Source organism: Musca domestica, unplaced genomic scaffold (genome assembly GCF_030504385.1).
Source record: "Musca domestica strain aabys unplaced genomic scaffold, Musca_domestica.polishedcontigs.V.1.1 15, whole genome shotgun sequence".
NCBI lineage: Eukaryota > Metazoa > Arthropoda > Insecta > Diptera > Muscidae > Musca > Musca domestica.
The window spans coordinates 16,766,811-16,792,644 of NW_026712207.1; the positions used below are offsets into that span (position 1 = coordinate 16,766,811).

At 33.1% G+C, this 25,834-nt stretch overlaps 2 protein-coding genes and 1 long non-coding RNA gene across 13 annotated transcripts in view; 2 read left to right on the plus strand and 1 right to left on the minus strand.

The window, feature by feature from the left end:
* LOC101891444 (phosphatase and actin regulator 4) overlaps positions 1-4,039 on the plus strand; it is a 408,780-nt gene extending 404,741 nt beyond the window's left edge. For all 5 annotated transcript variants that reach the window (XM_059119734.1, XM_059119733.1, XM_059119731.1 and 2 more), the window contains 3 exons: positions 1,018-1,367; positions 1,431-1,707; positions 2,455-4,039. In XM_059119734.1, coding sequence (XP_058975717.1) covers positions 1,018-1,367; positions 1,431-1,707; positions 2,455-2,470 — 643 coding nt within the window. In that variant the 3' untranslated portion in view covers positions 2,471-4,039. The remainder of the gene's footprint in view (positions 1-1,017; positions 1,368-1,430; positions 1,708-2,454) is intronic.
* A 6,163-nt stretch (positions 4,040-10,202) lies between these two features.
* On the plus strand, positions 10,203-11,138 carry LOC101893184 (peptidoglycan-recognition protein SB1). 2 transcript variants are annotated; one of them, XM_059119430.1, is made up of 3 exons: positions 10,203-10,362; positions 10,424-10,762; positions 10,825-11,138. In XM_059119430.1, exons 1-3 carry the CDS (start codon positions 10,320-10,322, stop codon positions 10,890-10,892), a joined length of 450 nt encoding a protein of 149 aa, XP_058975413.1. In that variant the 5' UTR covers positions 10,203-10,319; the 3' UTR covers positions 10,893-11,138.
* Positions 11,139-11,819: 681 nt separating this feature from the next.
* Positions 11,820-22,080, minus strand: LOC101891216 (uncharacterized). Of its 6 annotated transcripts, none has more exons than XR_009341754.1 (4): positions 21,242-21,914; positions 20,964-21,149; positions 19,887-20,387; positions 11,820-19,834 (listed from the first exon to the last, which is right to left on the minus strand). It is a non-coding gene; the product is annotated as an uncharacterized LOC101891216 (long non-coding RNA). The 6 variants fall into 6 exon arrangements; XR_009341755.1 differs by having other exon boundaries at positions 11,820-16,748; positions 16,803-20,387; XR_225494.4 differs by lacking the exon at positions 21,242-21,914 and adding an exon at positions 21,921-22,080 and having other exon boundaries at positions 11,820-20,387.
* Between the last annotated feature and the right edge of the window lie 3,754 nt (positions 22,081-25,834).

Here is a 25,834-nt window from a genome sequence, read left to right on the forward strand (position 1 = left end):
GAGAAAAAGCTTCAGAATTTTCCCATTATTTGTAATGATCTATTTGGGCGAAATGTGAAGATAAGGAAAATTGCTGTATTTTATTTAGTATTGCAAATTGGATGTATTACTATGAGGACAACTACTTATTTTATGAATGCGGCCGTACCAGCAGATGGGTTGGCAGCTAAATTAAGAGTTTTTCGGTTGTCCACTTCTGTTTCGGCAATAATTTAAGTAATTAACAGCAGATGTTTGATTTTAGCCAATAATACAAAGTATGTCTCGATTATCTGATAAAGAAGTCGGTGTCTGATAAAATTAGCATTGCAATTCAGTTGAATAAGCCATTACATTTCACATCCCAACAGTCATTGTTCATATTACTCATTTTGTTGATTGACATGAATTTTAGTCGTTGTCATTCATTTTCAAATTGAATTTGTCGAGAATCAACACTTCAGACAAAGTTAATGGCTTTTGAATATTCTATCAGCATCACTTCTGGGGCCATCTTCACGCTCCTCCTTTTTCGTGTGATTTAATTCACGCTAAGCACTGCTATCCTTCCGTCTTGTTTGAGGTGTTTTTTTTTTTTCTTTTCGTTTTGAAATATGGCAATGGCATCGAAGTGAAGTACAGTTGCTCATTTATTATCACAAAAAGAGAAAAAGGAATTGAATTTTCAAAACCTACATTCCTGAAAAATATTCAAATATCTATTAAAAAACACATACACAAATTTAGCTTAGTTTAGTTTATTTGATAGCAAATCATTTGGATGATGATTAAGATGTTCAAGAAAACCACAACATTTATTGCCTCTCCACTTTTTTCTCTTGAATGCATGTCGTTTTTTTTTTTAATCTAAGATTTAATTAAATAACCACAACACAATACATGTTGTAAATATTTTATTTTCTAGTTGTATGTAAACTTGGTAATCGTTTAAGAGCAACACTGTTTCTAATTAATTCATGCCTTTTTTGTATGTGTGCTTTCCCCTTTTTTTTTCAATTGTATGTTCACGCCCAACAGTAGGCAACAAATGTTCAATATTAATCTGCCATGCACCATGGAGAACAAGGAAAACACTCGGCCATTTGTGATACGCGAGAACAGCAGTGATAGCAGCGATGATGACAACTCACGCATTCTCTATCGTGATGATGACACATCACGTCAGGCGAAAATCGCCCGCAAGGAGTCGCTCTCATTGAAGCTGCAATTGCGTCCGGACAAGCAGGATCTAATCAATCGCAACATCTTGCATCCCGTCAACGACAATGATGTCAAGGAGTCGAAAGAAGCCATTGGTGCACGTCTCATTAGGCGCCTGTCGATGCGGCCGACAGCCGATGAATTGGTGGAGCGTAACATATTAAAGAGTAAGTAAATTAACTTGAAAATCCCAGGCGCACACTGACATTTATTGTTTTCTCTCCACCCAGCACAAACACCCGCCGAAGAGAAAAAACAGAAAGAAGAAAAGAAATCTTATTTATTGCGTAAATTAAGTTTTCGACCCACCGTCGAGGAGCTTAAGGAAAAGAAAATCATCCGATTCAATGATTATATCGAAGTGACTCAGGCCCACGACTACGATCGTCGAGCTGATAAGCCATGGACAAGACTGACACCAAAGGACAAGGCTGCCATACGCAAAGAGCTAAATGAATTTAAATCATCGGAGATGGCGGTACACGAGGGCAGTCGACATTTGACAAGGTAAAATTAATTGGATTATTTAATTTGTTTACACCTTAATCTGACCCATCTGCTGTAAACCTATGGTGGCATGGGCTTAATCTCTCTCAATTACGTTTCCAATTCTATGTGCAATGATATTTTCCACACACCATCGCCATCGCCAACGTGTGAGGGTGTGTGTTTGAGTTTCTCAAACGCAGTCAAGTGAAAAATTACATTTTATTTCCGTTTCCTCTTAAACTATGTCCAAACATAAGGATATGTGGATGTATGTACAAATACATACATGAACGATGGTTATGCATAACAAACACACGCATATTTCCAGCACAATTGTACAAAACACATAGTTTGCTATAAAGAAAACAATATTTTTTAACAACCCTTTCTGTCCCTGCAAACATTTGTCAATAAGTCAGTGACTTGTTTTCTTAAAATTGTTGACAATTAATAATAACAATTATAATCTTATCGATAACAAACACGCCTAATATGCAGTTCCTATTTTTCATTCAAGCCACCCATTGCGGACGAATGTAAATTTGAAAATTAGTACCAAATTTTTCTCAACTCACACTTGTAACTGCTCGCCAAGATTAAGGCGAAATTGTTTGTAAGGCATAGTGTTTATATACGATTCAAATATCCAATTTTCTTGTTTCGTGAAGGCCGCTAAATAACATCAGTTTTTAAAAAATTAAATTTTTCTAACATTTCTCGTTCAATCGTTATTAACCATTTCCCCATTTCTGGCTTTCTTTACAGGTTCCATAGGCCATGACAATTGCAATGGCAACAGAAATTATCGATAAAAAATCCATACCCAACAAAATTTTGTGCAACAAAATATAAAAAATTTTAAAACATCAATAAAAGTTACAACAAGAAGATAAAAAATCTACCAAAAAAATTGTAAAATTACGCAGAAAAAATAATTAACAAAAAAAAAAAGGATAGAGTCAGCAAAAGAAACAACAACTCAAGAGATATACTTGGAAATGTAACAACATTAACTAACAATTTTGGGTTTCAAGAAACAGCAGCAGCAACTCATCACATAAAAATATACATCACCAAAACGAGGATATGAAGAAGTACTTTTCAACACATGGCAGTGTGGTTTTAGCACGTGGGGACGAAAATGGTATTTCTGGCGCAACAGTACCGATACAGAATCGAGATCATCTTTGAGACAATTTTTTTTAAAAACTTTCATCATAAATGGATTATCGTAGTCATACATTTATGTGTATTTATTTGAAATTTCAATTTATAAATAGTTATTGTATTTGTTAATATATACTATATTGACAATTGTTTGTTTAATTTGAGAATAGATTTGGGTTACCATTAACAAATTGGTAATTATCACAACTTACAGATATGTTTATAATTATTAATAAAAGAAAATAAGTAATTAATATTATTTAATTTTTTGTTCGTGTCAATAAAACAGTAATCCAATGCTATTTTGTTCCTGTAACACAAACATTCGTAGTGGAGTTGATCTTGATACGTTGCTCAAAAGCCACCATTGGAATTGTCAAACTCGTGTATTATGTACGTTTAATGTTGACAATTCTATTGCTAATAGATAAATTTCTATTCATTAGGAACGGAAATCATTAATTTGGTTCGATCATTCACGTTTTTTTTTTTCACACATTTTCTATGCCAAATAAATATTCCTTTATTTATGATAGTCTTTCGAAAGTAACCATGGTCATCCTCTCCATGTGTGGGGTCTTCTTTATAAAGAACAACAATAAAACTCAAAAAAGTTGTTTGTAAATCTAAGCTGAATTTTAGTTTTTGGAAATGAATGTTAATAGCAAATTAACATGTAAACAAAATTCCATTAATATTAAAGCTGATATTTATACAAAAAATAAGAAATTTAAATTAATTTTAATAAAAACAATATTTAATATTAAACACACAAAATATTATGGAGTCAACCTAAAAAATATTGTTAACAAAAGAAAACAAAACGTAGTGAGAAAACAATAATCATCCCACTTTAAAATGAAATCTTTTGAAAAGAAAAACATTATAAACCGAAGAAATTAAAAAAAGAAATGTACTAAAATCCAGTAAAACTCCCCTATAAACAGGTAAACATTAGTTTTGAAAATCCAAAAGTAACAAAAAACACACACAAAGATAATTAAAAATGAGCAACAATTGCTTATATGCAATCGCTTACCAAAAGTACATTGTAAATATTAAAGGTTTGTCTTTCTTTTAAATTAAAATATTTTTTAGTAATTAATTCTAAAATTAAAAAAGTTACGTCTTATAATTATATATATGTATGTTTTGCAATTGAAAAAAAAAACAATTCTGTTTTTATAAAAAGAAATACAATGCTAATTTTAATTCTTGGATTTTGAAGAAAAACAAATTTTCTATTGTCAATAGTTTTTGTTAGGTTTTTGTACGACTTAATGTTTCTTAGGGCGAAGGCTATTAAAAATCTTTTTTTTTATTGAAACACCATTGCGGAATTTTAAGTTTAACTGGCTTATCATTGAAAACGACTACACTTTCACCACCACAATGTTGTTTGAACAAAAAAAAGCTAACTTGTTTTTCCGGTTTCTTAAAACGTCTCTGGACGAACTCTCCCCTGCAAGCAAGTAGTATCGATGCTGTTTTCCTTCCAAAAAATGTATTGTTTATTGCCATTTTAGGAAAAATACTAAAGTATTGATTATTATTCATTTTAATTGGGTAAGAGAAAACACATCGAAAATGTATTACTCAACTTAATAGGTAGAACCCTTTCGCCCTGCAACAAGTCATATTTCCAATTTATTTGTTAAACTGGAATTAGAAGACCATTATTTCCTATATTTTCTATTCTAGTGTTTTAATTTGATTTTAAAATTTGAATCTTTACTGGCAAAAAAGACGTAGGAAATAACTACATAAACAATAAACAACATAAATTAGAAATTTTGTTTTTCTTTAAGAACACAAAAAAATTACTCACCATTCGATTTGCAAATATTTGTGATTTTTTATTAAATTTGTGTACAGTTTGTTTAAAAAATATTGTATAATTTTTAAGACGTTTTTTTCTTTGTAAATTTAAAATTGCATCTAAGTTTTTTTTCAATTACAAAATAGATATTCGATTCTTTTGTATATTAAATAATGTGTTAAATGCTAATACTTATGTAATTGTAATTATCATTTTTACCACCACAACTACTTTCCCCGTATCAACTTAACATACATATGTACATCAAGGAGAAACAAACATATAACAACACCACACCCACAATAAAACTAACATATACTTATATAGGTATATATATTTTTAAAAATTAGAAAACAAAAACATTATGTGAGCCAAGTGAAAAATAAAGTCTTCATTTAATTCAAAATAAAAAAAAAACAATTTTTATTATTTTCAAATTAAACTAAAAGTTCAACTCTGTCCACAGTGCACAGAGGATGCACACAAAGGCAACAGAAAAGAATATTTGTCTTAATTCATGATTCACAATAAGCGATTTGCATCTAAAGATTCGGATGTTTCCGAAGCTCATCTTTCAAGTCTTTAAAAACTGAAATAAATGACAGCCAATTGTTGAACACCAAGTGAAAGTGGCATTTGTAACCACTAAGTGCACGGCTTAACAACAACAGTCAATCCGATGGAGAAATTATTTGAATAATGCAAGTTACCTGAAATCTTGAGGTACTGTTAACACATATTACGGGCAAATATTTGTCTGAAAATGTAGAATACTTCAAATAGTATACTCTCTATTTGAGATTAAGTCAAAACTTGAACCTAGGCTGATGATTTTGAAAGAATTTTCTCTGAAATGTAGTTTATTGGTAAATACTTGATCTCGTAATGTAGTGTAAAGGATTTTAGGTCCCATTTTCCCATGAAAACGACTCTGTTGCACAATGCTCCAGTGAAACATCATGTTGTATGGATTGTAAGTAATATTTTAATAATGTCTAGGCTCAATATCAAACCCAATCAGCCACATTTCGAAATTTCTTGAAAAAACAATGCATATATATGTGATGAACTCGTTTTAGCATACTCGGTTAACCATATCATGAATTTAATAAATTCTTTTATACCCTTTATTTTTATAAAATATTTTTATTTTTTTTTATTTTTATTGTGAACATATAATTTCATAAGAGCATTATGCCAAAGGATAGGATACGGTGCATCCTATTTTAGGCTATGAAATTGGCTGTAATTTCTCTAACTATAAATACACATGTTTGGAAACCATTTTTATTTGAATTAATTTGGTACAATGCTCATAAATAGGACGACATAACATTTTTACATTGTATGAGGGGTATTTTTGTCTTTTTTTCGTTTGTAATACAATAAAACAATCATTTCCGACCGCATACCGTATATATTTTTAATTAGAATAAAATTTGAATTGGATTTAGCGGAGTCCAACCGTCACTATTATGTGGGAATAGGGGTGTGAAACCGCATATTTACACACATGTGACTTTTGTCTGCAGCCAGGTCAAGATCGAAGATTGACTATATCGATCAACGTCAACGTATGATATATAACAAGACCTCCTGATATTTTGTATTTTTACGATTTAAGCCACACATCCCAAAGGAAAAATTGATATTTGGAATAAGGGATACAAATGCCTGTGGTAGAATATTATATATATTTGTTCACGTTTACAAGTAGCTCCGTTCAATATCTCCTAAAATTTCGTATTAATTATTATGATTTTAACCACATGTTTATTGGGAATGTGGGTAGCATTATATCTTATATTAAACTGTCTATATGAGTTCTCGTTGTCGCATAACCTCCAAAGAGTATCAAAAATTAGGAACGGTGAAACATAATGCCTATAACCTGTTTTAGCAATTTTTTGTTTATAATTATATTATTAGCATTTACTGCCAGTTTCTTCCACTTGTGTTTTCTAATTTTAATTAAATAGTAACATATAATTCCAAATATTGTCAGTTATTATTTTAATCCCGATAAAATAATACAACCAAATAGCATGTTATCGAACGGAGATTGGAAAAAGAGTGTAAGATTTCAGGAACATATAACTTGCTTCGAATAAATTGCAATCAATTAACAGTTCATATAATTATTCTCAGTAACTTGTACTGCTGCAAACATTTATAAGACAGCATTTAGTAAAATGTAACAAAAAAAGATCAGTTCCGTGCCACTCTTTAAAATTTGTTGAGATATTAGAAGTGGAATTCAAATTATTGTTCTGAAAACCAATAGTCGTCCACAAAACAAACGATTTTAAATCTGCAGATGATACTTTGTGAGGTTTGGCAAACTCTCAGTATATCAATTGTCAAATGTTGCTCTCCCAGTAATTTTTGTAATTTTCGTTCCGAAGTTCTTAAAATTCTGCGGCAAGCGATTGTGGCAAAAGCTAACACACCTATGGCGATTACAAAAAAAAAAGAAAAGTTATAGACTTACAGAGTTTAAAAATCTCTAACAATATGTGAAAAATAAAGTAATTTGAAAAATAACTCAGTTTTAACGACCAAGTCAAGACTTTTTACGTTGAACGAGTGATAACATCGTTCTGTTTCCCTTTGTCGATTACATTCCTTCAATATTTTCTGATCTAAATATTTTCCTTTGTATAAATCTCAAATCTATGGAAAGCTATCACCTAATTATTATTTTTTTATTCATTCATACTGTGAAATGTATACAAAGCATTTAGGCCAATTAAAGCGAATATAATATGCTAACAAAATGATATACAAAAAATAAAAATAATATATACAAAAAATTAGATCTGAAAAAATCTCTGCGTAAAGCTAACAAGTTTGTTTCAAATAATATGCTACAAGACGGTTGAACTACTCCCACTGGACAACACTCTTCGACATAGCCAGGGCTATCTGGAGCCCGAACTTTAACTGAGTGCTTTAATTCATTCATTCAATTTCAAGCACTTTAATTCATCAGACATATACAGTTTTAACAAAAAAATATATATACCTAAATGAGTTTTTAATTGTCAAACATATTTAAAGAAAGCCTTAACAAACTGGCAACTATAAGAAACTACGAAAGAGAACTATGTTTGAAAGAAAAAAAAAAACCAACCAAACATATTTTCAAGACTATCAGTAACTCGACAAATTAAAAATAATTACAGCCTGACCACAGTATTGAAAATATATTGGACAACAAAGGTTTTTTAAAAAAAGATTTAGTAAGAAACTTTGCTACATACATATATACTAAAATATATGAATATAGAATAGAATTTATAGTATTTTTTCAATGAAACATGCATAGGCGAGGTGAAGCACATGCATCAGCAACTAAAACAAATTTAACAAACATAAAATGAGCAATACAATGTCTGCATCTTTTGTCAGATAAAAAGAGCAAGAATAAGTATTTTTACCATTGGTATTGAAATAAATGATTTTAAGGCAAATAAGAATTTTGTTAACAAAAAAAAAATAGACGATCGTTTTGTAATGGTTAAGTAATTACACACATACATATAAATAATCTTAGTTCATATAAATATAATAAAATCGTTAAATAACATTAATCTAGAAATGAAATAAAAGCTCGCGGATATGCTCGTGACTAATTATTAATAACATACATACATAAAAATAAACAAACAAAAACCATAGTGTTAAGGTACAGAGTATTTTTTGGTCGATTGGTCGAAATGTTATTGATGCTCAAACCGCGTGATTTTTTTTAACATTTTATTAATTATTTTATTATTAACTATTTGTGTATTTTTTCCAAAATGTATTAAAAGTGTTAATGTAAGCATTCCGGAATACACGCAGCAATCATATCCAAATCCAAAAGAATGCGTCGATCTACAGAATTAATATTTACACCATTGAAATTTAAAAAATCTGTAAAATTGACGACACATTGTGCAAACTATTGCTTGTATGTGTATGCAGCTACTTTGGATGGGACATTCTTTACAAAAGATGCCCTGTTCCAGGACCTGCAATAAGAAAAGTATTACTACGATAACCGGTTTTTCCTGTATGATATCGATGATATCGAAAGTAAATCTTACAGATTCTTGCAGTTTTTTGAACAGAGCAGTTTATTTCCGAAAAGTTTTCTAAAATATCAATAATAAAACTATTTATTATTGTCATAAAAATTCGTGTATACGTACACATGTCATTTAAATATTTGTATATATGTACATACTTATTTGCAATTTGATGAATTGATTTGAATGATATTCTTGTGAAAGACATTTCACCAAAAAATATATTTTTCTTTTTATCACATTTGAATTACACTAGCGTAAAAAAATTTGTCATTAAATATTTGGTATCGTATTTTTTTGTTATAGTTTCTGATGATAAAAAAAATTAAAGCTAGTTTCGCAACAATAACTTATAATTTTAAAAGAAAAAATTAGTTTTGTGGTGTTTTTTGTTTAAAAGTTGAAAAAATTATTACATAATTGGAAGCATTAGATCATTTACCTTTGAAGTACGTCAATGTTTACAAGTTCAGCTTTATCAACAATGGAGTATTATATCATCTAAAAAATATGAATATTTATATAACACATACAAACACATACATATAAAAATAAACATAAATGGCACAATTTTCTATAAGATGTTTAAAAAAAATACATACAATTAAAATAGATGATAAACAATTAATTGAAAAAGCTACACTAACTATTAAATGTATGTGTACATTTATTTGTATGATTTGGTCGACTGTCTGTACATATTCATAAATAATAAACTTAAATAAGAATTTTCTCTTTCGTTCCGTAGTATTTTATTTCTGGTAATGACTTAAAATTTTTAAAAACAAACCAAAATTTAAGTCAGGACTCAAAATTTGTCCTTGAATATTGAATACAATAAAGAACATATTTGAAAAATTGTAATTGTATAGTTTAACCAATAAACATATTAAGAAATGAATTAAAATAAAACAAAACTGCAATAAACAATGTGGAAAATTAAATTCAAAGTTATTCTTCTGAGTGGATTTGGATAGGGTGCATTCTTACAAAAAATAATATAGAACAAATCCAGGATTCCAATAGAATATACATCAAATGTTATGATTTTGTGTGTTTGTTTGGACACTCAATAACTTAGTCATCAACAATTTTCGAGTTGTCCGAAGTTTTTCAACGCAAATTATGAATATATGCAATGTCCAATTTGTTGTGACTTCGAGTTCAAGTGTCCTTTTATATCACACAACCAGCAATGAACTCATTCATCTCTACTAGATTCATGAGAATGCGCATATAAATATATTCACTGTTAAAAAAAAAAAACATTTCGCAGAAATGTTGAGAAAAAATATAACCAAATTTACCCAAATTATGATCAACAAAAACTAAAGACTTTGGGGCATCCCCAATCATCTCCCGCAAATCAGCGGGAGAACAGAAGAAAAAGTAAATCCCCTTTGCCACAAAAGAAAATAAATACATACACACGCCGTACCAAACTGATAAGCGGAACCAAAAGATCATTAAAAATCTGCTGTTATAAAAAGCTTCCCCTCGGTTTAATTGACGCACACACAATAACTACATCTAAAAGCGTAGACAACACATCATTCAACGAGAAGATCACGATGAATGTAGCTCTAATAAAATTCTTATCTTTGCTGACACTGGGTAAGCAGAAAAATATAAGTGCTAGTATTTGACCTCCTTGGTAAACAGGATTTTTATTTAGCTATATGCCATTGCGATGCCATTAATATAAAACCACGCAGCAGCTGGGGAGCTGTGGCAGCACGTTCTCCAGCTCGAATCAATGGTGCTGTGGACTATGTTATTATTCATCATTCCGACAATCCAAATGGATGTAATACGGAAACATCCTGCCAACGTCTGATTAAAAATATTCAGAGCGACCACAAGGGCCGTCGTAACTTCAGCGACATTGGCTACAACTTTATTATAGGCGGCGATGGAAATGTATACGAAGGCAGAGGATGGGGATACCAAGGCTCGCATGCGCCAAAGTACAATCGCAACAGCATTGGCATTGTCTTCCTGGGCAACTTTGAAAGTAAGACGTATAAATATAAAATATGTATTGAAGTATTTTGTATAACTTTTGTGCACTTTCAGGCAATAAACCATCGGAAAATATGTTGCAAAATGCCAAAGACTTGATAGCTGAGGCCGTAAGTGGTTGATACTTAAAAGAAAATTATACTTTATTGGGACATCGTCAAACCAAAGCAACGTCATGTCCTGGTACAGCACTGTATAATGAAATAAAAACCTGGCCTCATTGGAAAAACATTTAGGCCCTAGTGAGAACATAATGAATTCTATTAAAAGTAACAAATGGATTAGGCTAGAAAGTGATATATAATGCCATATTTATGCTATTGCTAAAATATTATTAAAAAAAAAAAACAAAAAAAACAAAATAAAAACTTTTTTTGTGCAAAATAAAATATTTATTAAAAACATATTAGAATGAACAAAGCATTTTTCCTTTCTAATAGTAACAGCAATTAAGTTTCTACTCAGTCTATCCAAGATCTACTTTCTTAATAAACACTTTGAAATAAAGCCAAAGCATTTGAAAATTGTACAGACTCCCAAAAAAAGGTGGTTTTCCAAAGATAAAAAGAAACCCATAACACATTCTCGAATATGTCCCTCAAAATGAACCTTTGGAAAAGAATTACGTTGGACGAATTCGTTGTAAGAAAAATCGTTAAAGACACGAATCGTGGATATTAGAGATTAATTAATTTAATACTAAACCTATCTACATTCAGATATAACTTTAATAAGGGGAAAATTATAAAATCAAAATTTATTATACTTACATATAGGGGGTGGGTATTGCCTTATTTTTCCTATATATTACTATAATTAATTGCCAAAGAGGCAATTTTACGCCATTTCACTTCCCCTTCTTCTACTAATGAAGACTAAAAGTAAATTTGACCAATATATGTTAGGACTTTTGTTAGATATCGCATCGAGTTTATAATTGCACATTCCATTTTCTTACTTACTTTTGAGCGTTACATATTTCTTAGACAGACTCCCCTCCAACTCCCGTTCACCAACCACTCTTCTCAAAGAAAAATAAAAACGAATGATTTAATTTTTAGGAAGGTTTTATTGATTAATGAAACCATGTTTTAATTCTTTTCAAAAATATATGCATGAACATTTTATTAAAAATAGTTTGGATTTGCATTAAGAAATGATACGGACAAAAAATAACAAGTATGGAAAATACTGCAAGGATATGGGGAAATCGACAAATTCTACACAATGTTTATGTCCCTTGAAATAAATAATGGTCCTTCAAAAAAAAACCACGCGATTATCTTTGAAATACAGCTAGGAAAAATGTGGAAAAAGAGGAACCCAACTAAACGTCGAAAATATCCCTACTATGTCCTGACATAAGAGTTATCCACTGCTGCCGAACCATATAGTCCCACGCTGCCGTCAACACTTGGTGTCCCACGCTGCCGTCAACTCTTGGTATCCCACGCCGCAGTCAATCCTTGGTGTCCCACGCCGCCGTCAATACTTGGTATCCCACGCCGCAGTCAATCCTTGGAATCCCACGCCGCAGTCAATCCTTGGTGTCCCACGCCGCCGTCAATCCTTGGTGTCCCACGCCGCCGTCAATACTTGGAATCCCACGCTGCCGTCAATCCTTGGAATCCCACGCTGCCGTCAATCCTTAGAATCCCACGCCGCCCCTTCTTGGAGTCCCACGCTGCCGTCGATGCTTGGTATCCCACGCTGCCGTCAATGCTTGGTATCCCACGCTGCCGTCAATCCTTGGAGTCCCACGCCGCCGTCCATTCTTGGAATCCCACGCTGCCGTCAACACTTGGTATCCCACGCCGCCGTCAATACTTGGTGTCCCACGCTGCCGTCATCACTTGGTGTCCCACGCTGCCGTCAACACTTGGTGTCCCACGCTGCCGTCAATTCCTAATTCCCTCGTTGCAGTCAACTGAATAAATTTTCGATGTACGCTGCAGACAAAGTGATACTCTTCCCAGTATAGACACAAGACAAGAAAAATTGGCTGACTGAATAGTTTACGCTACGCTTTCCAAATACGAAGAATGTTCCACACAGATAACCAATGGAATAGTTCCAATGACTACAATCAGAAGAAGTTCGTAATAGATCTGGACCCATATGCAGACGATTCGAAATTGTTTGCCGCAACGCCAGTACAAATGCAAATTTTTACATCATGATTGTAAATTGTGTGTTCTACGATTATTGTATCTCAATGTTCCTATTGTATATCGGTTGAGTTTCTGCATTCACCAGAAAATGCAACATGAAAATTACAGTACGTATTGTCGGAAGAACGGTCGAATGCATGGCTCGAGCAATTATATTCAAATGCATCGTCTTCCAGTTAAAAAAGAACCCGAGATGGTGAACATTGTATCCATACAAATTCGGGCTACATTCATTAAACGGGATGGATGAGAAATTCTTCACAGAAGGTTGCAAAAAGGATTTGCGGTGTTGTTTAGCACCATTAGAGAAAATGATTAAAGTTGTAATTTGGTAATCGGTTATGATGATGATGTTTGATGTGTTAATTCAGCCGCTTTTGAACTGTTACCTCTCACTAAGGTGTGACTACGCATTTATAAGCAGCTTCGGTGGTTGTCTGATAAAGTAGTACGCCCTTCCACATAATGAAGTAGGATGGGTTGTGTATTTAAAGTCATTTACGATGGCCGATTTTGTTCGACATATCAATTCAAAAACCCCTCTCGTTGCATACGACTAACGCAATGGCTTGATGCAGGGATGATGATATCATTTAAGATTTGTGTCAACAAGAGCTGCAGAGACTTTGCTGTCTAGAAGACACAGGAAATTCGGGTGTTGGTATGGTTGGTGCACGATATGCAAAATCGATGTTTCAAGTTTCAAAAACGAACTTTTGCAGACGAACACGGACATAAATAGCATATTAGGAGTCACAGGTAATCTGTAACATAGCCAGGAATGAGAGCTGCTTATACGCTCCGTTGATCTTGCTTTCGTCCATTGCATCAATTTTTGTTCGAAGGGGGTGGTGGTTTGATAACATAATTGAAGAAACCCAAAATTAGATGTTTGCTTTCACAGGAAATTCTAAGGCACACACGTCTCCCATTATTTTTTTTTTCTATTTTAATCTTCCTCGCTTTCAGTCTCGGCATTCAACTATAATCATCTCTCTGGTAATATAAGGCATATTTCGGATAGAGGGTATTTCCAAATACTTGAAGCTGCAGTTGAAGGTTTATCTCACTCTATTTCGCTACCCAAAAGAAGCTCGGTCGAATACAAATGTCATCGGTTTGGTTTCTCTAGGGTATGTTGTTTGTGTGTGTTTGCAATAAGGATGTCCAGTTTATGTTACAAAGTTTAAATATAGGCATAACTACGTTTGACAAAGTTTACAATTTAGAGGTTACATGGAAAAATATATAGTTTAAAAACAATAAACTTTGTTTTCGTCTATGAAAATATTTCAGAATTACAAAACTTTGTTTAAAACAGAATTTTTCTATAAATATGGAATTTTGTTTCATATTTGATTGGTTTCTCTCCTTGTTTTCATTTTTTATACATTGTGAGAGATATTTTTCATACAATTCATTTGTTTTTGGTTCAACAATTTGTGATACTTTTTGTCTTATTCGTTTAGTTGAGAACATGTCTATCTATATAAGTACAAAATAATGTTCATATGACTCGAAAACTTATTTACAATAACAACTAGTGACAATGTTGCGCAGAAAAGGAAACATAGAAAAAGTTGTGAAACAAAAAGCAGGAAAGTAGAGGTTACAGGTGCCGTGTTTCTTGGATTCCCTTTAAGAAACATATGGAGTAGAGTAGATTTTAGCGGTTGTAGGGCCTGCGAGTTGTTGTATCGTATGGATTCCCTTTAACGATATTTTGTAGTGTAGAATTTAGCGGGAAAAGAAAAACATACTCAAGAAAGTTCCTCAAAGAACAGAATAGAAAACAACGCAAGACGGATTCCTGTAAATGGTATCATTAGCGTAAGGAAATGTAATAAATACAAAAACCTGTTGTATGAATAGCTGTCGAGAGTCAACAATGGCTGTAGTCGCTCAAGCAGCACATCTATATTTTTAAGTCCCACCGACCGAATCGAGTCAAGTGTGCAAAGATAAATTATTTCTTCCATCTGTAATTTCATCATCAACGTCACCGATATGTCATTCTTTCAGTCCTCAGAATTATTTTATAGGCAAGTTATATACAGGCACCGATCAACTGTATCATAACGCTAAAATGTTTTACAAAAAATGCAAGAAAAGCAATACAAAAAGAAGACAAAAACACGAAACTAGCTGCACAATAAAGCTCCGTAGCAATATCGGTAAAATAAATCAAGAGCCGGGATTCGGAGATACCCAACGAACATCTTCTCTATCCTCCGAAAAGGTTATGCACAGGCACCGATCAACTGTGTCATAATTTTAAAGGCTATAAAAAACATAAAATAGAAACAAAAACAAGAGACAAAACATTCTGTTCGCTGTTGTCCCGCCTGACTCCATGCAAAAGGTTGTTGGTGACCACATTACTTTCAATCAACCCTCTCCCAGTAAATGTCTAATTTATGCACAGGCACCGATCAACTGTGACATAATAAAGCTAAAAAAATATAAACCACAGTAAAAAAGAAACGGAGAACGGAGACGAAAAAAAAAAACAGAAAAGAGAGCAAGATGAAGTCGCGCCATGTTGTGAGGAATCTTCTATGGTTCTCTTTTATTTTGCCAAGAAATGCAAACAGGCACCGATCAACTGTTGCATTTATCTATAAAAGTTATAGAAAGCGAAGAAACAAAAAAAAAAGAGAGAAAAACAAAAAGCAGATGGTTGTGGTGTATCCGCCGCGCATTTTGACCCTGTGTCCAGTCAATTGGCTCTCTCCCAAAACTCAAGATATTTCCACAAGCATTATGCACAGGCACCGATCAACTGTGACATAAAAATGCTACTAAAAATGATAAAAGAACAGAAAAGGGGAAGGAAAGGAACGCAGCAGCAGCAGCACAGTGAATTACATACTACAGACTCGGGGAATTTGATGTATCTTGTGACAGCGGAAATTTCGTTTCATTTATGGTTCCATTTCTGATGTGTGGCATTTCTTTTTTCCATTTATATACATCTCTACTTTTGAACAATATGTATGCTTACACGGCTGACGGATGTTTGAGGCGATCACATGGGAAGTGATCAGAGGAGAATTAATTTAAATGTTTGCGATTCCCTTAGCATTTTAAGTTTGGATTTTGGACAATCTTTAATGAGACATGGTTAGTTTTTTTCTCGATTCCTTTGATCCTTTATCATCAACAGTGTTGTTATGTTGCCACACAAATCGAAATTGCCAGCAATTTATTTAGTTAATATTCTGTATCAAAATGGGGGATATTATATTGATTTTATACATATGCGATTCCCTTAGCATCTTTAAGCTTCGCTTGGCTGTGCTGTAAAAAATTAATTAGTAATGATTGGGTCGTGCAGAGCTTACTTTAAAGGAGCATGTCGGTCATCATGTTTATACTTGTTCTCGCAGCAATAACATCGGCAGGAACACATTTAAGAATGGCGTTGTTATTGCACGGCTACTCAAAAAATATATTAGCGATTCCCTTAGCTATATTTTTTCGGGGTACCAAGTCACTTCTCGATTGCTGATTTACATGCAACACGGAAAAGACGATATCATTTGCGATATATAGAACTCAAAGCTGAAGAACAATGTTCTGTGCCCAGAGGTGGGCTCTGCTAAAGAGAAAGCAACTATTTAATTTATGTGCACAACAATGTATCTCTGATCGGCGTGAGTGCAATTATTGATGATTTTTGTGGTATATTAAGTTAAAAAACTTTCATCACATCGGGCTTATTATCATCATCGTTAGCATATCTCAACATTATAGCGATTCCCTTAGCTGTCTGGTTATTTTTTCCCATGTGATGAACGAACATCTCTGTAAGCAAATGGATTAAATGCTTCTTGGTAAATGTGTAAGCGTTAAAATTACCAGAACAACGAATCAAATCGCACACCGTGCCACAGAATCAATGGGACGAGTATTTCTACGCCTTGAGTCTCTTGCGTTAAAAATGTCTTGCTGCTGGTTCTGTGCAAATATGTAGAAAAAGAAAACGAAAGGGGCAACAACAACGTAGATAAATCAAGTATATTTCAAACGCTTAATAAATATTATGGGTGTCTGTCTCGCCATTCTGCTCGGGCACTGACCAACTGCTGTACATGCTAAAATTTAGTTAAGAAATATGTTCGATTTTCGTAATCATAAATACAATCTTGCCTGTGTTTTCCAAATGAAAACTCTTGACAATTATTTCGTTGATCCAGGATATATACGTTGAGCCAAATGTACAATCGACGTAATTCCCTTTACAAGTTATACACAGGTACCGTTCAACTGTGTTATAACGCTAAAAAATTCTTTCCAAAAAAAACCTTCGTTTCTTATATTAAAAAAATAGAAATCTTGCCTGTCAAATTTGTCTTAAAGCCATATCGAATATGGGTTTTGTGAGACGAGATCTGTCGCATATGCAAGCATCCATGTTTATATTACGATCCAGTTACGCACAGGCACCGTTCAACTGTGTCATAACGCTAAAATTTGTCAAGAAACACGTTCGATTTGTTAAGTTTAGAATGCAAAGCTTGCCTGATCAGGAGGTCGAAAGCCATTGTAGTTTTATTTTCAAATCAACCCAATATTTGGATGTGGAGGCCTTAAAAGCATCTTCATGCTGTCTTTTTGGTTGGGAGAGACTTATGAAATATTTTCTGGAAAAATTAAATTAATCGCATATAATTTTCCACAAATTATCTTACGCGATACTATTGCAGATATCGAATATTGGGATTTGTGACACGAGATCTGTCGCATATGCAAGCATCCATGTTTATATTACGATCCAGTTATACACAGGCACCGTTCAACTGTGTCATAACGCTAAAAATTTGTCAAGAAACATGTTCGATTTGTTAAGTTCAGAATGCAAAGCTTGCCTGATCGAGGGTCGAAAGCCATTGTATTTATTATTAACCAACCCAATATTTGGATGTGGGGGCCTTAAAAGCATCTTCATGCTGTCATTTTCGTTGGGACTTTTGAAATATTTTCTGGAAAAATTAAATTAATCGCATATAATTTTCCACAAATTATCTTACGCGATACTATTGCAGATGTCGAATATTGGGACTTGTGACACGAGATCTGTCGCATATGCAAGCATCCATGTTTATATTACGATCCAGTTATACACAGGCACCGTTCAACTGTGTCATAACGCTAAAAATTTGTCAAGAAACATATTCGATTTGTTAAGTTCAGAATGCAAAGCTTGCCTGATCGAGGGTCGAAAGCCATTGTATTTATTATTAAACCAACCCAATATTTGGATGTGGGGGCCTTAAAAGCATCTTCATGCTGTCATTTTCGTTGGGGGAAACTTATTAAATATTTTCTGGAAAATGAAATTAATGACATATAATTCTCCACAAATTCTCTTACGCGATACTATTGCAGAAACGATGAAAGCACATTCTTTCCAAGAAAATGGTGTTCACAAAGACAGGCTTTTAGCATTTTTATGAAGGAGGTCGTATAAAACCCGGAAAGCAAAACGTGAAAACAAACCAAATTGTCTTCTTACGCTTCCTCAATACTTAGTGCATTGTGAATATCCCAAAGGCATGTTATTTCTTTTTAAAGTTGTCAGTATTTTATCTGTAAGAATCATATTATTCAAAAGAGGAAATTCTTTCTTCCTTACTCTGTGTGGAGGGTGGTTTTCGCAACTAAGTATTCATGTATTGCTTTTTAGTCCTCTATATTTAATAGGCAGCAACAAATAATCGTATCTGGAATAATCGCATTAGTTTTAAACGAAATACAACGTTCTTACAGTGGGAATATGTTTTGTTTCTGTTGACTTTAATAAAAAGGAGGATAATGAATCCCTCAGAGAAATTTCGGTAGTACCCATTTGTCGCTTATGTTTTTTCTGCAAATATTTCATTAGCCGATATTTAATTTCACATATTCCTTACTGAGTGTAGAAGTTCAGCACCATATGGACAGGATTAGAGTTTGCCAGCAGTATTGTCAGAACTTGCTCACAAATTGCGCTCAGGCACAGATCAACTGAGTCGCAATGCTAAAAATTATAGAACTCTACATGTTTGGGTTATGGAAAATTGCGTATACCGTCAATATGCTCCTTAATTATATCAGTGGAAATGACACTATTCGGATCAAGGTCAACGATGCAGTCGATTATGCTTAGTAAAAATGTTTGTGATACAGCTTTCTTGGATAGACCAATCCCCTCAAATCCCAATCTTCTCCAAAAGAAATTATTTCAAATAAAATACACCTGGAACATGCATATTGCTGTAGCTGTTGTTGTAGCCGTATCATTTTGTTTAGGAGTTGCCATACAAACTAAAGAAAATTTGAACTGGTATTATTTAATAAAAACGTTGTCACCTGGTAGAGGGGATTCGCTCCAACAGACCACTAATTTATGAAATCATGGACGGTTCACGTTGTTTAAAGTATTGTACTCTGCTGATATGTGTGAAGGGTATGGGATGATTTAAAGGCAATTGTAGACATTCTTGGAACATTCTTCGTTATCATTCGCAACACGTAAATTTCGAAATCCTAAAATTACATGTTATTGCAAAGATATTTCATAATACTGCTTACGATTTTCAAGAAATGAATCAGGGCTCTTGTAGGCTCTCAAAATTCACTGAAAATCCTAACTGGTGGCAACAATTGATGTAGTTGCATTTTCCTTGGGTTGGTGTGGATATTTTTTTTTCCTAAAATTGTAAGTTATTTTACATTGTGATTTGTAGATACTGCTTACGAATCTGCTCTATGACACATAAAAAGTGAAAGTGGATAAACGTATATAAAACATCCTCAAACAGTTTGCGGACTGCCTGACTGACGACCAATCGATTCACAACAGCAAAACAAACATCTGTGGGAAGCAATGGTAACAGCCCCACATCTTACTGAAAATTCGGGAAAAATGTTGTGATTTATAGAAATAGTTTTCATAAATACCATTCATTTTTCCCATTTAAAAATCCTTGTGTTGATTGCAAAGTTCATGATACGGACTGATGAGGAGGAATGTTGTTCCGGACAGCAACTAAACATGATTTTGTTGAAGCCAGACTGATTCATACTCCATGGCAGTAACCGCATTCATTTCTTACTGCTCCCACACCGCTTGCCGTGATTCAAAATTAATATTCCACTACTCTTTGAGATTATTTAGAACGAATAGAATTTGTGTAGAATTTGCACTTTTCAGACCATGAGTGCCAACCAACAATGTTAAGGAATTGGTGTATCCTAAAAAGATGAATTTTCTTCGATGTTCAACTCACTCTGCGCTTGCTTAAAGCCTATTAGACGTTTGGCATCAAAATGACAAGGATTTGTTCGAGACATTTCTTCTACCTCCCTTTGGGATCTCATGATATCGCCATAACGTAGTTTTTGTATAGAAGGAAGGCAGGCAGGGCGCTTTGGAAATGCTGACGTTTTCATTCTCGAAAGCTGCAAATAAAGGCATTATTTAGGCTGGAGTTTTTGGGAATATAAATAAAAAAGACATACACATGTTTCGTTTTAAATAATCATTCAAAATGGAATACTTTTATTTCTTTTCAAAATTCTTTGAACTTTGCTTTTATATACAAAAAATTAACTAATATCTTACGATTATTTTATGAGAAAAATTTTACATATAGACAATTCAATATGAATCACACGACTAATTTCATTTTGTTTTCTTCTCTTCCTCTACTGGTATACACAACAACGGAATATGTATGTATACAAACTACAAAGAAACTTACCCAACAATGATTACTCATCGCACAGATTCTTTAGTGGTGTGTTGATACTGCTGTCTCTTTCTACGAGAAAGAGTGCTCGCTCTTTTGTTGTTTATCTGTATACGTGACCAAATGCAACAACTTCGCCATTCCATTTTCCAATGTGGTTTATTTCGTGGGCAATACATACACAATATTTCACAAAATGGCGTCGGTCGTTATCTTTGGCCTTGAGTAATCATTCCTGGGTAATTTCACAATATTTTAAATAAAATGAAAATAAAAAGTTACAAACCGATTTCTTGGTTTATCTTTTCCACCCAGTCGTTGACTATTAGCTGAAGACCTTGTCATGTCTCCCAATGGCCAGTTTCAGAAGTACCACCAACTATATTATGTGGCCTATGTAACTTCTTAGATTCCATGGTATAGTTGTGTAAATGGGGGATGGTATGTAACTTCAGACAAAGGTCCCAACGGACTGTAAATGGAAAAACTGGCATAATAAAACTTGCTAAACAAATTTTACAAAAATGTATACATATGCAAACAAAATGACAATAAATCACAAACATTTTTAGATTTTTCCTCTATCAAGGAAATGGCTGATTAAATACGAATACAACATTAACTAGACACTTGTATTGATTGCTGGAAGAAGTTTTTCTGGACTTCACTTGGAAAATTTTGGTCGCCATTTTGTCTTGATTCATTTTCATTACTACTACTAATGTCTCTACAACTATTTGTGCTGCTGCTAATGCTACGCATAAAATTATCTAGTTCACTCAGTTCACATTTCCACAAATTGGTTATTTCTTCACTTTGTTTGCAGGTTTGCGCATCACTTTCATGTCTTGCCACAAGAACTACTTCTTCGTTGAAATTTGATGAATGCTGTTGATGTTGGCTGAGAGGTTCACTCCGAGGTTGCAGTTCGTGGTTTTTATTGATTTTTGATTGGAATTCTAACCACTTTTGAAAACGTTCTTGTTGTTTGCGACGTAATTCTAGTTCGGCCGACATCAAAGCCGTCGACAAAATGGCGCAGACCCTTAGTTCGGCACCCGAAGCTCGCAACTTTCGTTTCATTTGTATCTTTTTCAAGCGGAAATTCTTGACCCAATCTCCCAATGTCTTGGGATTTTGGTCCAATTCATCGACATTGTACAAAGCGACCATATTGTTTTTATATTTATTCTCTGAATATTTTTAGAACTACAGCTTTTTATGTTCGTTTCACAAAACACACCTTTTTTCAGCAGTCCCAATAATTTCACTCTTAATTTTCTCCAATGCGTATCTGCGACGTTCAATAAAAACTATCTTTAACGAACGGGGTGTTGTCAACGACTGTGAAAATATCGTCGATGTTTCTCCCTTTTATAGCATTAAATTCCAATGCAATGTATTCTTACCCAAAATGTACGCAGGTATAGCATTCTTTCCAGATGTTTTCATCCCTAATTAAAACACAAATTTCCAATGAAAATGTTTTTAAATTTTTACCTGAGTTCAAGTAAATACACTCTTGTAGTAATTTTTTGAAAATTTTGTTAGGAAATTTATAAAAATTGAAAATCTTAAAATGCCATGCAAATTACTATTTAAGCGTCCATAAATTTTTGTAAATTTCCTTTGACTTCGTTTTCTTTGGAAATGACGGGGTTGCCAAAGCATTGTATTTACAGTAAGGGGTTCTCTTCTCTCTTTTTTTGCTCGTTCGTAAAATTAGTTTGTAGAGTTGTATTTTCTTATAATTTTATATATTTACAATTAAACATATCGACTATATATATTTTATATGTATATATGTTCTAGAAACTGCAAAATTCACGATTTTCTCTCTAATTAAAATATTGTTTAGAAAAGTGTCAAAAACAAAGCCACTTGTTGCATTTTTTGGTAATAATGAAGCTAAACAACTTCAATTTCAGGGTTGTGTTTTTCAAATGCAATCAACATGCCTTTGCAAATACTCAGACGAAGAATCTTTTGGGGAAAACGAGTTTTTTGAAAAATATAAAGAATATGTATAATAATATGTATGTAAGAATACTAATAGAAGAATACATATATCGAGCTTTGAATTTAGTTTTGAAATACGAAATGTTGTAAATTAGATAACAAGAAAAGCAAAGATTCAACCTCAAAATGAAAAATATTATATATTTTGCCACAGGACACAAATAGTGTTTATCCCATTCGTTAGGCTTAATCGCATTATTGTTGTTTTTAGAAAAAAAACTATGGGTGTTAAATTCTTATTTTCATAAATAACAATTATGGAATTTTTATAATTTGTATGTTCTACCATTTCTTTGGGATATACACCAGCCATAACGCATAATGCAGCCACATGTACATACTTAACATGAAACTATAAGTATGTATGTTGTTTTAAGAAAAGGGATCAAATTCACATACATTTTTGTTCTACCTACATTGGTGACCTTGAACATTTTCTTTTCCCTTCATCAAATACCGATTAGCATTCAGTCTGTCGTCACAAATGTACGTAGCAGAACTCGTTTCATGGTAGAAAAATACAGGTAGATGCATCAACGCTTGGGAGCATTGATATGTCAAAATTTTTTTAATTTATTTTCAAATATAAGTAGCTTTTTATATGTTTTCTTATACGACGTCATTCGGAGGTTATTATAAAATGCCTTTTTCAACAATTTTTACAAATTTAAAAAAAATTTCATTCAACATTTTCAATTCCAAAATTGGTTTGACATTTCATTGTCTCAGCAGCTGCGTCGATACGTCTACCTATATTCTTCTACCATGACTCGTTTTGTGTGTATAAGTTTAAACCACATAACCAGGTTGGTATTAAACTTCAATGCGACATCCTTTTATATCATCCTTTGTCACTTCAATTATTTTTTTTATTCTTTTAATCTTTCATACGGATCACCATTTTTATTTTCTATATCTTATTATAAATTCGAATTTATATTAGGCAAGTTTTCTGGTTGCAATTCTTTGTTTGTTCGAGAGAGACGTGCTAGCAATTTTCTGGCAATTACTTTTGTGGTTTTATTTTTTAACAAAGTTATTATTAAAAATGATAGAAAAGGCAATGATGAAACAGAAAATTGCTGAAAATATTTGTCTTGTATAAACCCAAGAGATAGGTTCAAAAGAGAACGTAAACTTGCCTAGTTTACATGAAGGTTAAAGGATACTTGTGCAGCAAGACTTTTCCCATTAAAAGATAAATAAATATTGCTATATATTAATTCTTCTAATCGTTCCCTTTCAAAAACAATAATAATAGCAGTGAAGATATGCATGCTCACTAAAGCATAGTAATAAGCATGGCACAATGAAAAAGTTAGACATTATCAGACGGAATGGGTTTTAAATATGTGCTGTGATTAATAATTCTGACAGGAAGCGGACATAGCTTCAGGGCTGTATTTCTGTAGTTTTAAGAAACTGTTCCACTTCCTTTTTGAATAATTTTTCATTCAAAATTTTCAATTTCAATATTGGTTTGACAGTTCATTATCCCAGCAGTGTCAAAGATATGTCAATATTTTTAAAACATTTTGTCAAAAATAAGTAGATTTTTTTATGTTTTCTTATGCGACGCCAATGGTAGGTTGTTATGGTACACATTTTTTTAAATTTTTTACAAATTTGAATAATTTTTCATTAAAAAATGTCAATTCCAAAATTGGTTTGATAGTTCATTATGCCAGCAGCTGTGTCGTTGCAACTACCTGTATTCTTCTACCATGATAGTTGTAAAATACGTCGATTCTCTAGATAATTCATAATTTCATGTCTCCCAACCAAATATAAATGTTTAATAGATGGAGACAATCAATTGGTGAATTAAATCACAAATTTTTACTCCAGATGACGCGCAACAGTTTTGAGCGCTCAGCCCTTAATTAGGCATTTGATTTAAAAACAAATGTATTAATTTTCTTTTTTTTATTTCATTACTCGCCTTCGAAAACACATTTAAACGGTTTTTAAGATTTGCACTGGATTAATGGCGTATTTTGGGATATCACCATGTAATTTAGGTGTAAAATAAATGGCGACATCGAAAATTAATGTATAATTAAAAAAAATTAAATTTTGTTGTTGTTAAATGGTCAGGTTTAATCCCTTTATTGTTGTTTTTATAAAAACAACGTTTGTTTATTTGTGGAGATCGATGGTAATGTTTACCAGGCAATCGTAAAATAAAACATTGCAATGTTTTAAGCCAATAAAATACAGGTTTGTCCATATTCGGCGGACACATCTGGCAACGCCATAACTTTTGACAGAGATGTCACATCGCTTAATGACATACCGCGTTTGAAGCGTCAGTCCAAGCAGATTTTTACCATGAACCAATACAGGCCACGCGAGCGCTCTGAAATTTACATTCAACAGAAGAAGTCAATTGTGAAAACTCAACGTGCTTTTAAAACATTAAAAAATGTGAGAAGTGCGCCTTCTAAGAACACCATTAAGCGTTTATACGAAAAATTTTCGACTGGTAAGGCTCTTTCTAATCCGAAGAGGCCATATAAAAGTCAACCAAGGCGATTGGCCGAGAATATCGCTGCCGTACAAGCCAGTGTTGAGAGGTCCCCAAGAACATCCCAAAAACGCCGTTCTCAGCAGTTGAGCATGGCTCGGTCCACTTTACAACGGATTATTCGCATTGATTTGCATTTGTTCCCGTACAAAATTCAATTGACGCAAAGAATCTTGCCTGCGGACAAGCCTCGTCGATTGGAATGGGCCCAAAGGTCCGTCGAATATATGGGCAACCCATTATACAGGTTATAAAAATGTCTTGTATTTTATGTTTTAAAATAAATTAATAAATTGAGGTGGATCACTTAGATCATTGTTAAAACAATATTTTCGAAGACAGAGGACGAGAGTCCTTTTTTGCATATGTATTTCGTTATGCGAAAGAACACCATTCCAATAAAAAATTGTCATTCATTTAATTTTTGATATAAAGTTTTCGAAATTTTTATCAGAACTGTGAAAAAATCTAATATATTCGTATATTTATGTGTTCTATTCACCAGACACAATAAACATTGTTTACCCAAAACATATGCCACAACGACCCCTTATCCACCCTTTGTCACTTATTTTGAAATAAACGCATCTAACCGAAACAAACCAAAACAA

Bases quoted from the DNA above. Each gene is read 5' to 3' on its own strand.
- LOC101893184 (XM_059119430.1), top strand. From the start codon at position 10,320: ATGAATGTAGCTCTAATAAAATTCTTATCTTTGCTGACACTGG. The intron at 10,363-10,423 runs GTAAGCAGAAAA...ATTTTTATTTAG, and splicing joins CTTATCTTTGCTGACACTGG to CTATATGCCATTGCGATGCC. The intron at 10,763-10,824 runs GTAAGACGTATA...GTGCACTTTCAG, and splicing joins CTTCCTGGGCAACTTTGAAA to GCAATAAACCATCGGAAAAT.